General features: G+C 40.4%; 1 protein-coding gene across 4 annotated transcripts in view; it reads right to left on the reverse strand.

Moving 5' to 3' along the window:
• veph1 (ventricular zone expressed PH domain-containing 1) overlaps nt 1-15,905 on the reverse strand; it is a 77,318-nt gene that overhangs the window by 24,194 nt on the left and 37,219 nt on the right. For 3 of the 4 annotated variants that reach the window (XM_046074776.1, XM_046074777.1, XM_046074778.1), the window contains exons 5-9: nt 15,005-15,168; nt 13,592-13,801; nt 5,454-5,674; nt 3,126-3,353; nt 1,494-1,867 (exon numbers count right to left, since the gene is read on the reverse strand). In XM_046074776.1, the coding sequence (XP_045930732.1) occupies nt 1,494-1,867; nt 3,126-3,353; nt 5,454-5,674; nt 13,592-13,801; nt 15,005-15,168 (1,197 nt within the window). Of the gene's footprint in view, nt 1-1,493; nt 1,868-3,125; nt 3,354-5,371; nt 5,675-13,591; nt 13,802-15,004; nt 15,169-15,905 lie in introns of those variants that run through there. The other variant, XM_046074779.1, reaches the window with a different exon arrangement.

Here is a 15,905-nt window from a genome sequence, read left to right on the forward strand (position 1 = left end):
CCACATCAAAACAATTCTCTGCCTTTATACCTCAATACATTTGTCCATTAACAAATTAGCTTCATGACATTTAGACTTGTACCCCATATAATTTGGCTCATAGTTTTTAACATTACAGTCCATTACTTCACTCCAGATTAAGGGCAAGTAAAAGTTCACAGGAGTCTGCAGCTGAATAAAAGGACAGGCCTAGGAATAATCCCTACTTCCTTTTTGTCAAATAAATCCCATGAAAAGACCAAAACCAACAATAAATTGATCAGACTAAGATGTATTTCCTGTGTAGCCAAAGATGATGTAGCTTTTTCCTCTGTGCCATAGACCTCCATTTTTGTCAAAACCCATCACTGAGCCACACATTTGTACTGGGTGACTTTATTACCGCCATCCTGCTGATGGAAATTGTCACTAAAGCATTAAATCTGAAGCTGAAGGTTTACAGTACATCTGTTTGAGTAATGTTTGCTAAAATCCCCAGTGCCCAACTGTGCCCAAGGAAATCATTTTTTAAACTGGCAGTAATATTATATTCTTCAGTGGGAACAAAACGGTTACCGACTGAAAAATGGGGCAAGGAAATCAGAAAGTTTTCTTGTTTGTTTTTGTTGAAAATACAGAATATCACGAGCCCCTTTTCCTTTAAGGCTGGTTTGCTGCTATTAGACAAAAGTCTATCAAACATTTTTCATGTTGATGGAAACAACAACAGAAGATGATACAATGTGGAATCTGAATTGCAAAGATTAGATTTCAACCAAAATGCAAAATGTTCTTTGCATGGTAGGTTGTATATAGTGTAAATCCATGGATGAGGTCAATGGGTAAAAAATATTGTGGTCCTCAGTAACTAAACTGCTGTTGTTCTAGATAGAATTGCGGCCACTGCCTAACTGTACAAGTTCATGACAAAGATGGAAACTGGAAACAGCTCTTATCACACAAAAGGTGAGAAATACAATTTCCAATATAATGTGTCTTTCCAGACAAGATAAAAATTATAAGAGCACAATGATATGCATTCATGACTGTAAGTAATATGGTGGTAGAAGGAGAATAATCACATTCTGCCCTCTGGACAGGATTTAAATCACTGATCAGCATGTGCAATATTAAGGTGAAAGTATTCCCACTGGAGAAAAAAATCCCTGTCTGATTGGGGCTCAAGAGACACTAACCAACCTGCTACTGACTACTGTGCAAATCTGCATCTGTATGTGTGTGTGTGTATTTGAGATGAAGAGGGAAAGTGGGAAGGAGAGAGGGGGAAGAGGAGGTATGTTCATACCACATCATTAATCAACTCCAGGCACCATGTCTGACTGTAATCTCACTCAGGTTCAGCAGGTTACACAAACCCTCCCTTTTCCTCTCTCTGTGAACCCTTTTATTATCCTTCTACTGCATAAACTAATAACACTGTCATGAAATTATTTCTAGTGCTGATCTCAAAGAAAACATGCACTGACAAAGCCGTTTCGTCGTGTCCGCATTACCTTCGATCACACACTGCTCTGGTGTGGGGATCTGCTGCGCCATGTCTTTACAGAACTCTCTGATCATCTCCATATTGTCTCTTAAATGGATGAAGAGTCTGTCAGCTTCGCCATCCTGCTCCTCTCCATCCTTCTCTCTGCGTTGACCTTTCTCAGCCTCTTTGACCCCTCTGTCCAGGGAAGCAGCGACGGGCATCGAGCCGTCACCCGTCACTTTTCTGTCAGCAGGCGGTGCTTCCTGGTTTACTGAGTGCGAATTCATCAGTGTGTTGGAGAAGATGTTGTCTGGGCTTTGCTCCAACCCCTCACCGTCCTCCCCGGTGTCTGAGTTGATGGAGCGCGAGCGCACAGCGTGGAGGGCCAGGCTCTTTGACCTAAGACAGACCATGAAATAAAAACAGTCAAAGTGCTGCAAAATTTTAGATTTTAACAATTAAAACTGTGTGCATCCTGCTTTTGACATTGTTGACATTGAATGAGAACATAAAACAGCAAAATGTCAGACTTTCAGTGCATGGCAGGAGTATTGTGGACACAAGCATGATTTTAATAAAGATACTAATCTTTTGTGTCAGCCTTTGGTTGAATATCTTTTCTGTTGTAAGAAAACTGCTGTTTTTAAAACCAACTTTAGGTAAGCTATTAATTATGTTAAAAGGATTCTGCACTCCAATTCCAAACTCCAAACATAACCTTCAAGGATGTGTAGAAGTCCTACAGAAGGACTCATTGACCTTTTAGTACACAGTCTCCATATTTTAGGACAATGAAGCATGACAGTGATCCTAAACACACAGACAAGCCTACCAAAGGAGTTTTTCATGACCAGTCACTTGACCTCAATAACAATAAGGACCCGGGTATGCTCCGACCACATCCAAAATCAAAAGTGTTTACAGTTATTCCAAACAGCCATACTCAAAGGCGGGGTAAAGAGCCGGCCACCATAGAGAGGGTGAGATGTACATTTTCTGCACATTGTCAGACTCTCCTGGAAGACATTCATAGCCCGGCAACAGTTGTTCACATGTTCATGTGTCAAGAATGAGAAAAGACCAATTGCGTCACGAAGTGGGTGGGAAAGGTCGAAGTGTCAGTCACCCCCCCGTCTATCCGTCTATGAGTCATTCCCTGCTAAGGGTTTGTATAAAAGAAACTATAACATATGGCTTTGAAGTTTATCATTTTTTTTCCCCCTCAAAAATGGGAAACTATGTATAAAAACATTTCATACACCATTCATCTGATATGGGTGTAACATTCAAATCAAAGCTGAAAGCAGACTCTTTGTAAATATTTCATTTAAAATCTAATGTGTTGGGCTACAGAGCAAACACAACAAAAACCGCATTATTATCTCAACATGTATCTCAACTACAACAACAATGTAAATATATCAGGGTTGGGCTTGTTGTGTGTAAGTTGTGTATTCTCAGCATATGAGCTTTTTTTAACAGTTCGCTATGTTTGCAATGTCTTCTTGGTTCCATTTGACTGCAAATCAATAAAATCCACCAGGCCGCACAGTGACAGTGATAACAGTCTATTCTTCATAAAAAGACATTCTTTTTATATCCAGTCAGAACTGAGCAAATACGCAGCAGAGCCATGCAACCTTACACACTAACTGACCTGTTGAATCTCATCTCTCGCCTCTCCTCCCTGACAGCTTGGCTCAGGCTGTAGCGACGCTGGGGGGCAGGAGAGTCTTCCTCCACCTCCTCCTCTCCCCCCTCCTCCCCCATTTTCTCCTCGAAGGCCTGGATCTTCACCTGCAGCCGCTGCTCTGACCCCCCTCCTCCACCTCCTACTTCACCAGGAAGAGATGCACAGGGAGACGGAGGGCACGTCTCGTCCACTCTGTAAAACACACACAGACACAGGGCAACGTGTTGTATTGCAGGTGGTGGGCACGTGAGATGAAGCTGGACAGACACATTTGGATAGATTTCAGTAACCTCTCTCCCTCCACCCCTCCCCCTTCTGGCAAGCTTTCCTGTAATTCTCGCTTTCTCATGATGACCGGCTCTATTTCTGTGTCTCTCACCACATGTGTCCCCTTCTCTCTCTCTTTTGCTGGCTACATCTCACCTTCTCCCCTCTTTCTTTGGCTTTGTTCTTCTTTGTGCCCCACTATGGTGCCTGTCTGCTCTCTTTTGCTCTCTAATCAAACTAATTATTCCCTTCTTCACTCCATCTCTCTTTCTTTCTTTCCTAATTTCTTTTTCCCCAAGCGGCCTTTATAACTTCATTAAACAGCCCACTTGTTTGCTGAAAGAGGACTTCCAAATGGCCCGTTGTTGTTTTTTTTCTGTCTTCACCCCCTGCTCTTTCACTAATAAACCACCCTGCCTCTCTAAATCCCTCGTTCCCCTACCAGAAGACCCCAAGCAAAGCCTTTGGAAGCCTCCAATCCTGCACACAATGTTCTTTTTTTCGGAGGAAGCTGTGCGTGCCATTCCCACACTGCAGCCAGATGAATACCAGTCAATTTATGCACTTTAACACTCATACATGCACATCCTATCCTCACATGCAGCATTCTGCATTTTGAAGCATTTTTCACGACTCCCATTTAATGTAAATAAAGCAATTATAAGAAGTCAATGGGGAACAGGACTGGATATAAAAATGAATAAAAATAGTATGTTGTTACACCTAAAAAAACAAACCCAGTTTATTGAGGTTTTAGTACCAAAAAATCTGTTGAATGTGTGAGCTCAATATATCCATTCTCTTGCCTTATAAACCAGTATAAAAGCTGTTGAATCAGAAATAAAAAGATTTCATTATCAATTCTTGCTACTCAATCTAGTACTTTATTGACGGTCATTTATCAACAAACCTAAAGCCCATAAAATCTTTAAAATTCTGAGTATTTCTGTATAACATCCTTAGGTCTGTTATACAATCCAATATTGTTCAATCCTGTATGGTGAAGTCATCACCTTTTTCCAACTTAAAACCAGTGAAAAGACCACAGGCAAAGTCACAAATTAATAAGAAGCTGTTTAAGAAAATAGGTTTTCTTTTTATATTTTATAGCGGATTGAGCAAAAACACATCTGTATTACTTGAAGGAGCATCACAGCTCATCCAAGCACCAATAAAAATATGAGCAAAAACATTTGCCTACATTGATAATGAATAGGGGGTTTCTGGAGCTACTTATAGTTCTTTCCTCAAGGATGTCACAACTATTAACAAATATTCAACAAATCCCTGTGAATTCAGCGCGACTTACAATTTTGACCAATCACTGCAACTTTTCCACAAATTTGACCTATCAACACCGTTTCCCGCAAAAAGCAGACATGTGTGATACCAAAGTCTCACATCTACCTACAAAACATAACAGCAAAGGGCCGTACAAACAGTATCCAGATCTTCTTTACCAAAGCGTTGGTCAACTGCTTTGCAAAACGTGCTGTATTGTGGTCGAACACAAAAAGGAAACTGTCTATTGACAAACACTTTGCCACTGCAAAACATACGTGGAGAATAGCAGAAATGCATGGAGGACATCAGACGAGACAAATCACTGTGACACAGGCTGCATGGTTAGGGTTCAGGTAAGGTCCGCAAAATCCTGGAGGGACTGTTTAATGATTTAACTCTAAAGTTAAAAATATCACATCTACCATTGCAGCTTTTACTTATTCTCACAATTTCATAACAAAAAAACGCCCCAAAACACCGCAACTTTCATCACAATGTTTTTAGAAAAGCTGCCACAAAATCAACCACTTTAATCCTAGAAGGACTGATTAGTTAGTTTGTTGTTCAATTCTGTATTCTTAAATTCACAGAACACTTCAACATTTTGGGAATGCCGCTTAGTCGCTTTATTGACAGGAATTTGATGACAAAATGAATACCGGTCTCATGTGTATGTTGCATTTGGGGCAAAATGGCTGAAGATGCAGCCCGTCAGTTTCCTGTACAGGTATCTCTCCTGACCTGCAGTGTGTGGCCATGTTCTCCTCCAGTCTTCTCCCCAGCAGTCTGGCTATAGCAGCGAAGGAGTTGCTCATTCTGTATATGTCTTTACCGCAGCCTCCCAGTAAGGACGGGTAACGGTCGGTCAGAGCTCTGATCTCCAGCAGCAGTGTGTGGTGAAAGCTGTGCTCCATGCTGCCCAGAAGAGACACCAGGTAGACCAACGAGCTGTGAGCATGAGTCTGGAAAGAGAGAGAGGAGGATGTTAAAATGATAATATCTGGGGCTGTGATCCAAGCTGAACATTCTGAACTAATCAGAGAAATATTAAAATAAATAGAGAAAGAATAAGATTGTGAACATTACAAAAGTTTAATGGTTATTTCTAATGTTATGTGTTGTTTACATTTACTCATTTGGCAGACGCTTTTATCCAAAGTGACTAACATTTGAGGAACAACATAAAAGCATCAATAAAATAAGAGATCTACAAGTGACAATATATTCTAGCAAAAGAGCAGCAATAACTAGTAGTACGAGCTATTGGCGAATAAGTCATCATATCGGTAAATACCTAGGGGAAGAAGTAAGAGTAAACTGAATAGTGCAATCAATACAAGAGAATTGTAAGAAAAAGAAAAGCACAGGAAGTGCATGTTAGAGGTTAGGCATTAGAGGAAGTGTTCTCAGAAGAGATGAGTTTTCAAGAGCTTCTTGAAGTTAGAGAGGGACGCCCCTGCTCTGATAGCATGTGGTAGCTCGTTCCACCATCGTGGTGTCACAGATGTAGGGAGGGAAGAGCCAGACGGCATTCGTTGGAAGAGCAAAAGGGAACATAAGCGTGTATTACGGAGTTTCAGTAGATGGGTGCAGAACCAGTAGTCACTCTGTATGGTAGTATTAGTGACTTAAATTTGATTTGGGAGGCCACGGTGAGCCAGGAGAGGTCGCTGAGTAATGGAGTGATATGAGTCCTTTTGGGCTGATCACACATGGCGCTGTGTTCTAAACCATGTGTAGTGGTTTCACCGCACAAGGAGGGCATCACAATAGTTGAAGTGAGAGATAACCATAGCCTGTACCAGAAGCTGCATGGCGTACTGAGTAAGTGGGGCCTGATTTTTCTTATGTTGTATATAGCAAAGCGGCATGGCTAAGAGACATGGTGTGAGAAGGACAATTTCTCACCAACCTGGTAGGAGTGATGGTTGAGGAGCCAATTTTTTATTTGATGTTATGATGGATAGATTGCTTGGCTGGGCTGACCAAGTGTTCAATCTTAGAGAGGTTTAGTTGAACGTGGCAAGCCTTCATTCTTGCAGATTCAGGGTTTCTGAGTGTACTGAAAATCATACTGAAAATGGGACCAGTGTTGTGTTATAGGATGGCTTGAAAGTACTGTTTCACTAAATGTGTTTTGGTGATTGTATCTAATTCAACACACATTAGTTTTACACTTCCAAGCTGTTTGGGGGGGTTGGTGTAACTTCTTTTGTTTCTAAATCACGCCAAACAATAATAAATACAAACACATGCAGTTGGCTCTCAGCAAACTTAGAAAAATGTAAACTTCTTTTCCCAATAGACATTACTTTTTCTGTCTGCCGTTGTAACAACACACTTACACACACACATTTCATCATTCTCAGCCTGCTTTTTGTCTCAACTGTATCCAGAATATATACAACCAACTTGTATTCTCAATGGAGGGTTCATACCTCTCTTTTGTATATAGATTCTTGTAATGTGCAAAATCATAAACAATAAAGCCCTTTAAATGCAACAGGTACTTTATCACTATTTAAAGCAAGGTTATAGCCATAAGGTGACATGATTAAATAACAGCTCTCTTACTGTGTTTTAAGGCAGAACCAAAGCCAACAAGACCTCTCTAGACAAAAACAGGATTTTCTTTAAAAATGAAGTCGCTGAACTTGTAAAAACTCACAGTACTTGGACTGAAAACTGAAAAAATAAGGACTAAGGACCTCCCTCTACTCCTCTGACTGAGAGACGACTGATTGATAGAGGGACAGAAAGCCAGACAGAGCCAACAGAGCTTAAGTACACCTTGTAACGAGGAGAGAAGAATGCAGTTACAGCACAGTCTGGGCATGTTTCACAAGCACTCACTGTAGGATGCTAAATATGTGGGGATGCTAAAACTACTTATTGTCAAGATGATTTTACTTTTTAAGGACTCGCTACAATATTTTCAATCATTACAGTATAAGCAGAACATGCATCATTTACTGTTTGTAAGTGAGACATTTTACAGTAACACTATTTGCCAGCTCATATGAAGCCCTCCTTCAACATCAAATATTACAGATTGTGTTTAATTGTGTGGAAAAAGCACTTGGCCCTGATTTAATGTCCTAAATACATCAGTGGTTTAACTCATAACCAAATTGTGTAAAACCCTGAAAAAGAGGACAATAACAGGAAGTAAAAAACAAAGAAAAATTGAAGTGTTGTATTTAATTATAACGTCCCATGTTCTCCAAGAAATTATGGCAGAGTAACAGATATTTTTCCAAAGGACAGATGCGGATCTGGAGAAAGAAATCAGTTCTTTCTGGTTCATGTGAACAAACAGACACACACACACAAACACATCCTCTGTGAAAGACACAACTTGGCCCATTCGTTTCCATCACTCCTTATCATAATTCCAACAACACTGGGAGCCATTCTCCTCTGGCAGTAGCACATGTGTTTGTGTGCAAGAGATATCTGTTCAAAAAACTTCACTTAAACATTGAATGATTCATAGTTTACAAAAACAGAAAAGAATACACTGCATTGCTCCAGCAGCAAGCCAGATCCTTTTCCGTGCTCACTAACCTGTAATTTATTTTTTTCTTTCTTTCCTCATTTGCTTGTTTGCTTAGTTTCCCCTGATTGTCCATCAGCCCACTGATCTCTCTGCTTTCTCTGGAGCTGCAGTCTGGCGCACAGCCACCAACCCTCTCTCTAACAAGCTCCATGGAGATACTGGTGTGTGCATAAATGTGTGCTTTCTTTCCCAAAGCACATTCATTATTTGTGACAACAAGAGTGTGTTAGCGTGAGTGTGCGTGTGTGTGTGTGTGTGTGTATATATATCAAAGGAGAGATGATTCAAACTTTGAAATCTGAAAATGTGTGTGAGGAATTACTGGAAAGTGATCAATTGCATCAAAGTGATATCCCCTCAGTACAAAAACACTTCCCTATTCAAAACACAACAATTACTTGACTGATTTAATACAACCTGTTAACAGGAAATAGACGAGCAAACCTCCTCCAATAATAAATCTAAGCCTGCCACTTATTTCAGTCAATTCAACACTGTTAATAAATGTTTTTTTCCCTTGAGTTTTGATCAGTGTCTTTACACTTGCTAAATCACCCATATGGACTACAGGTCATGTTCTGTCTCTATGCCTATGCCTCTATGTCGTTCCTAACCTTTTTGGCTCGTGAAGCTTTAAAACAAAGTTAACTTGTGCCCCCTTGTAGAAGGTTTTATATTTTTATGAGCTATGAGCAGAAGCTGAGTTATTTGTATATATATGAGTTATTTTTACCTTCTCAAAGTTTTATAGGCCTGAAGAGGTAAAACTATCCAGTATCTCACAAAAACCAGCAAAAAGACATGGCTGGGTTAAAAACAACATTGTTTTTGTTTAATCTTTCCTAACATATAGGACACTTAATCGTGTAGATCTATCTTGTCTTCACCTTGGGTACCACCGCTCCATTTTTTAAAAAGTAAATAAAACTATTTGTTTATTTGTTAACATTTCTTTATGCCAACATGAGGATGTTACACAATATTAGCAGCTTTAAAACAGTCTAGCCTCTTAACCTTCATTTTGGCTGGTAAAATGGTTGTTGTTTTATGGAAACTATGGTTTGAACTGAGTGACCAGTAAAACAGCAACACCTGTATGATGCAGTCTAACTTTAACAGTTTGGATAATACTTAAATTGTTTCACTGTTGACTCAGTTGTTCACTTTGCATACTGGGTCAGACATTTCAGATGTTGTGTCCACCTAATTAAAAAAGAGGAGCAAAAAAAACAAGAACGGTTACTGCAGTACTATGCAAGCTCGCCACAAACTGCAGCCTTAAAAATGAGAATTCAATCAACACTTTTCCGAAATACCAGTAACACCATATAAAAATGATCTCAGTTTCTGAAAACTAAGATTTACTACAGGACTGCTGGGCTAGACAGCATTACAATGTACAGGGTTACTTTTTCTCAGTGTATGAACATAATGATATATACTGATTTAACACACAATAAGTCTCGAAACAACATATAGACGAACTGGCTTCAGTAGGCAAAGGAATTCAGAGGGAGTGTTGTGCAATCACATCAAATACAAATGCCCCCCAGTGAGAAAGTGAGTGTGTGTGCAAACACAAACCCACAGGGGGTACTCTCCACTGCCATCACCAGGAGGGCTCCGTGGAGGCATTTCCCAGAAAAACATGGGTTATTTTCCAAATGGTTCCAATGTGAAGAAAGAGAGGACACTAAGGTCTGACCGACTGTGTGCATGTGTGTTTGCGCTGAAGCTGGTTTGGCAGGTTCTTCGACATAAAGAATGAGGAGGAAGGGACCTTTTAGACGACGTTTGCCCAGGAGTAATAGAAAACTTAATTATAGTTTCCAGCTCCACAATCTGTGTGTGTGTGTGTGTGTGTGTGTGTGTCCTTGTCTATCTGTGTCTGTGTGTGTGGAGGGGCACGCACCATCCAAAGAAAGTCATGTGAAACTTCCCCCTCTCTTTAATTTGCACAAATTTTCCTCAAAGTGTCTTAAGAGAGACGTGGGAGCTTTCACCCTGTCCTGCTGTCACCTTCATCACTCTGCACACACACATTACAGACTTGTACAGACTGTAAAGTGTAACTTCATCCTACCCTTCATTGCACAATGTTGCTTGGACATTCATTTATTACTAACTACATCAGCACAACAAGGTGACACAATTATCTCATGCGCTATATGTTGACCTGAGCACTGTACAATCCATGACTCGGTCACACAGCCTTCTCAGCGCAAACCTTATGGGACAAATACAAGCCTTATTTTTTACCTGTTTAATGGCAGCGGCTTGCTTCCAATGTATTTTCTAGGTGACATGGATCACAACACTTTTGCCTGGTGCAAAACCAAACGTTTAAATCCAGCATTAAGTCAATACTCCATTTTGGCACTGCAGTGCTTTGAGTTAAAAGCTAACACATGCTATCATCCTCACAATAACAATGCCAACATGCTGATGTTCAGCAGGTATAATGTTTACTATTTTATTTAAGCATGTTAGCATACTGCTAATATGTGCTAATTAGCACTAAAATACAGCTAAACTGTACTACTAAAGTACAACTTAGCCTGATGGGAAGTTCATTAGTTTTGCAGGTATTTAGTCATAAAAGCTGACTGATAAAAAGTTAATCATTTAAATCAGGTGTGTCAAGCAGGGAGAGCTCTAAAACATGCGTGACATTCCACAAGAGGTTTGGGAAATAGGCTCTCCCTGAAACAAATTTTGATATTGTAAGTCTTCCAAAAATGTAGTTTCAGTATTAGTATTTTGAGAAATGATGCAGCCAGCAAATACTTACAATACCAGACAGAAAGTTCTGTCACACAAGTGTAGCTCAGATGAGATTGTCCCTTTTGAACACATTTCCTCCTCTGTAATACAGCTGATATACTGTTTTCCCACATGTATAAAAAAGTACCCTTCTTGAGGTTAATGTTCTCTTAAATTGTGTTTTGCTTGCATCACTAGGTTATAGCTTACATGGCCGCTCCTTAACTGTTCCTTCAAATTATATATTTTTTCTCCTGCACCAGGACAGCAGTTCATTGTGTTTCTTCAATCTATAGTAGAGAGACAGAACTCTCTAAGGAGTCTGCATGTGTTTGTTTAGGACAGACGCTGCAACTGAACACTGGTGTAGGTGTTAGACCTCCAGATAACCACCAGCCTGTCTGGTGTGTGAGTGTGTTTTATACTTGGAAGGACAACAGAGAACAAGTCATGTGAGAGTGCAGCCAATTCCTCCCTACTCATTAAAATAATCACTACTGCCTGTTTCTGTGTGTGTTTCATGTTTTCATATCCTGGTGGGGACTTGCACCTGAATGAACACTAACCGATGTGGACCCGTGCCACTGTGGGGACAAAAATTAATGTCCAAATAGTAGAGACTGCTTTTTGAGGGTTAAGATGTGGTTTTAAGGTTTAAAGTAAGAGTTTAGGTTAGGCATGTAGTTGTGAACGTTAAGGTTAGGATAAGGGCCTGGGGAATCATTATGTCAAAGAGATGTCCCCACGAGGATAGAGGAACAAACGAGTATGTGTGTGTGTGTGTGTGTGTGTGTGTTTGTGTGTGTGAAAACCCACTGCCAAGCAGACTTCAGGTACATTCATAACATTATTCTCATGCCATTTCTACATGAATGCAGACTGTCTGACATTTGCTGCAGAGAGCTGACAACACACCACCTGTGTCTGCTTTTGTGTGACAGGGTCTGTCTATGAGTCTCAGAGTAAGACTGATTTCAAGGAACTCCACTTGATTGTTATCGACACCACTCTCATGTCTCAACACGTTCAGGATTATTAAATATACTACAGAGCAGAGTGGAGCTCTGCAGCAGCGATAGCAGGGAACACTTGCAGGGGCACATCAGAGAAGCCCATGCGGGCGGGGTACTCTTGTGGGGACAGGGCTTATAGCCTGCAATGTGGTAGTGAATTGTTGAAACGGAGTTATCGTCATCACTCAGGTTTGTTATACACTGAACAAAATTATGAACGTGACACTTTTGTTTTTGCCATTCATCATGTGTTTCTCTGAAACGCCTTTGGAGACGACTTATGGTAGAGAAATTAACATTCAATTCACGGGCAACAGCTCTGGTGGACATTCCTTCAGTCAGCATGCCAATTGCACGCTCCCTTAAAACTGGCGACATCTGTGGAATTGTGCTGTGTGTTGGAACTGCACATTTTCAAGTGGCCTTTTATTGTGGCCAGCCTAAGGCACACCTGTGCAATACCCGTGCTAACTGATCAGCATCTTGATATGCCACACCTGTGAGGTGGATGGATTATCTCGGCAAAGGAGAAGTGCTCACTAACACAGATTTTGAAAGATTTGTGAACAATATTTGTGTACACAGAGAAAGTCAGCTCATGATGAATGGGGGATAAACAAAAGTGTTTATAATTTTGTCCATTGAATATTAGAAACGGGTGAGTTGTATGCGCTGAATATTTAGCAGTCCCTCTGCCACTGTTATGTTGTTTCATTGTGTAATTAATGCTGTAGGTGAGGGGGTCGGCAAGTAAGTGTAAGTGCCTGGTTAGCCCAGTCATGCACAGGCCTTTCAATCGGAGAATTGTGTGTTCGGTCCCACCTTGTGTGAACATCTTTTTTTTCCCTCTTCAACAAATTAAATATGAAGAGACTGTTTCATATGCTCACAATAAAGCATGTGCTCCAGTGTGTGCGTCCCGGCAATTGGTCCACATCCATCAACCTGGACACTTATTTTCATTTCCCCAGCATCTCCAGGCAGAGGAAAGTCCTGCGCTCTCATTCAGGGGAATCCAATATCTCGTTTCCTGACGGCTTTTTTTAAGAGGTGTCAACCAATCCACAGACTCTTATGAATGTCTTTCAGATCTTTTCAAAGTAAAAGCTCTCTATTCAACTCTAAATAAAGCAGTGCTGCAAAAAACTGTCTCACGCTTTTTTTTGTAGGCACAATCACTCAAGAGGAAGTGATTATGCGAGTAACTGTTGCTGTCAAGACTGAGATCCATTTCAGCACCAGCCGCTATCAAAGCATAATTTAAAAAGGACACTGTTATAGGGTTATTGCTTAGCTGGGATCATGGAGTCTCCAGTGGTTACTTGGTGAATTGTAGTGTTCATTAAAAATTTATCATTTTTAACCTGGGTGGATGTGTCAGTTTGCTAGAATTAACCCATGTCTATTCACATTCGTTCCTGTCTTTCCACTGACTAACTGCCTTTCAGTCTGAACATACCTAAAGTGCAACAGAAACACATGCTTCTATTTTCTGTATAAAATGAAAATTGCTGCTGCAAACAAATGTAAACCTTCATTTGTACCTCATTGATGATACCCACGGCACCATGGATTTTGGCCACGTGACCCAGGAAAGCAGGGCATTGTTGTCCCATGATCCTCAGCACCGGCAGAAAGCTGACCAGTGAGGAAGGGCTGGCCTGTGACACGTCCATGAGCGCGCCCAGTATGGCCTCAGTTAGGGATTGGTCTTCTAGGTAACTGACTAGTGCAGGCACCTGAGGGCTCAACATCTGTACAGGCAAGAACAAAACAAAGATGAAGAGGAAAGGAAGGTAAAGTATAATTTGTTATCTTTATTTATAGTGGTAATTCTGTCAACAGTCACTTTATAGCGATAATTCTGTCACTAACCAACAAACATCAGAGGCTTAATGTGTCTGTAATGAAGGCTGGAGGTGAGAGGAGTTACCTTGGAGCACGATGAACAGACTAAAAATACACAAAAGTTTGACTATAAGACTGTCTGGACAAACTGAGTGAATGAACAGTTCCTCCTCATTATCTGGACTGGTCACATTGGACCGCACAAGACTGGACTGGATCTGACTAACAATGCCCATCACTGCCAGCCCTCCTGCTGCTACTTTATGAGTAACTTGTTCAGAATAATCATATTAATATTAAACATTATATGGTCCTCAGGGAGAAGATGTTTGACCCCATATTAAATTGTTATTTTGTAATTTCAATATATTTTATGTGACTGTGTTGGAGATAGAGATTAGAATAACTCCAGATGGCTGGTTTTGCCTCTCTGTGTGCTGGTATGTGGTACTTTCCCCTCAAGTTGAACAGCTCTGCTCCAAAATATGCAGGATTAAGGGAATTCCTACTGAGAAATGTGTACTCCACATTTCCCCACTTCTATCTACGTTCCAGTGGCTTTTTCGGAATTTCGACATAAGCTCATTACAGGATATGGCAAAGTTGAACGGTCAAAGGTCTGATTAAGCTTGAATCATAGGCAGAAATGTTACCAAAAAAAGCAACACACATACTTCATTGCAAGCAGCAGCCAAGTTAAATATAAACTTATGCCACAGGCTCAGAGACTCAGTTCTGATTTTGTTGGATAATGCTTTATTTTCAGATACCCCCATGGTTTGATGTATTGTAACTACTTCATCATTATTTCAAATAACAGTCAATAATAATAAGGCTGCTTGTTTTAGGTGTTACTAGGCCATGGTTTCTTGAAACAGTATTCCAAGGCAGACAAAGACATTGCCAACAAAAAGATTTAAACAAAATAACAAAATATAATTATTATATTTAGATCACTGAGAAAATGACAGTGTTATAAAGTGGGATAAAATACCTTGGCCCATGTGGTTATAAAAACACAACACAGTTTCCGGCGGAACAGTAAATAGTTTGATTTACTCACAGTACGTGGTGCTTCATTTCTAACATAAAACTTCACAAACACTCACAAGTGGATGTTGCTCTGCAACCATTTGGATGAGTCTGATCAGGTGTAGTTGCTCTGGGGACTCCAGCTGTGACATCATGGCAGTGAGGCTGCCTATGTGACAGTGGATTGTATCTGGTTGTCTGGGGTAGACCGAGGGCAACACTCTTAACAGCATGTGGTTACCTGCCAGAGAGAAAGAGAGAGAGGCGGAGATGCTGTCAGTAAGCCACCACAGCCAAATTCAAAACTGTACAGCAACAAATCTTGAATACAAACTTGGCGACCACTGTATGGATATTGTAAAGCAGAAAACTTAGAAAGAGAAAAAAGATAATGTGCCCAGAGTGAACAGTGGACGAGGATACCATGAGTCCATTGTCATGTAAAATGCGCAGGACTGTTGTATCAGACTGCATTCGTTTCAGCTGGGTGTAACTAAAGTTTGGTTTCTCTCTGACTTTGTAAAAGATTGTACAATTGTCTGACTGCTTGTATGAAACCAGAATTTTCCTTTAAGCTCTTTGTGGTGTAGCTGTACTGTAACATCATGTATATTTACTGTAACTGTTATTTTCTTCAGAAAAAACACACGACCCCCAGTCATGATACAACATACATCTGTGATCAGTAAATAAAACTTTCTCCATTTGCTGTCAATGCTGTCAGTGCTGACGCATGACTGGACATAAAGGCATCTGTAGATCAGCATGCAGCCCAACAAAACCCACAGCATTACCCAACAGCCTTTGACTCACGTATGCAACATCTTTAAATGATTCACATCACTGAACAAAGACTCTTGTTTTCAAATGGTAGGTTCATTATTGGTAACATTTCAAGATTATAAACAATGGCTTTTGTGTCCTGCAGTGAACCAAATGCAAGACAACAATGGATATTGTAAATGTAATGTTTGTCTA

Source organism: Micropterus dolomieu, linkage group LG17, assembly GCF_021292245.1.
Source record: "Micropterus dolomieu isolate WLL.071019.BEF.003 ecotype Adirondacks linkage group LG17, ASM2129224v1, whole genome shotgun sequence".
In the NCBI taxonomy this organism is placed as follows: domain Eukaryota; kingdom Metazoa; phylum Chordata; class Actinopteri; order Centrarchiformes; family Centrarchidae; genus Micropterus; species Micropterus dolomieu.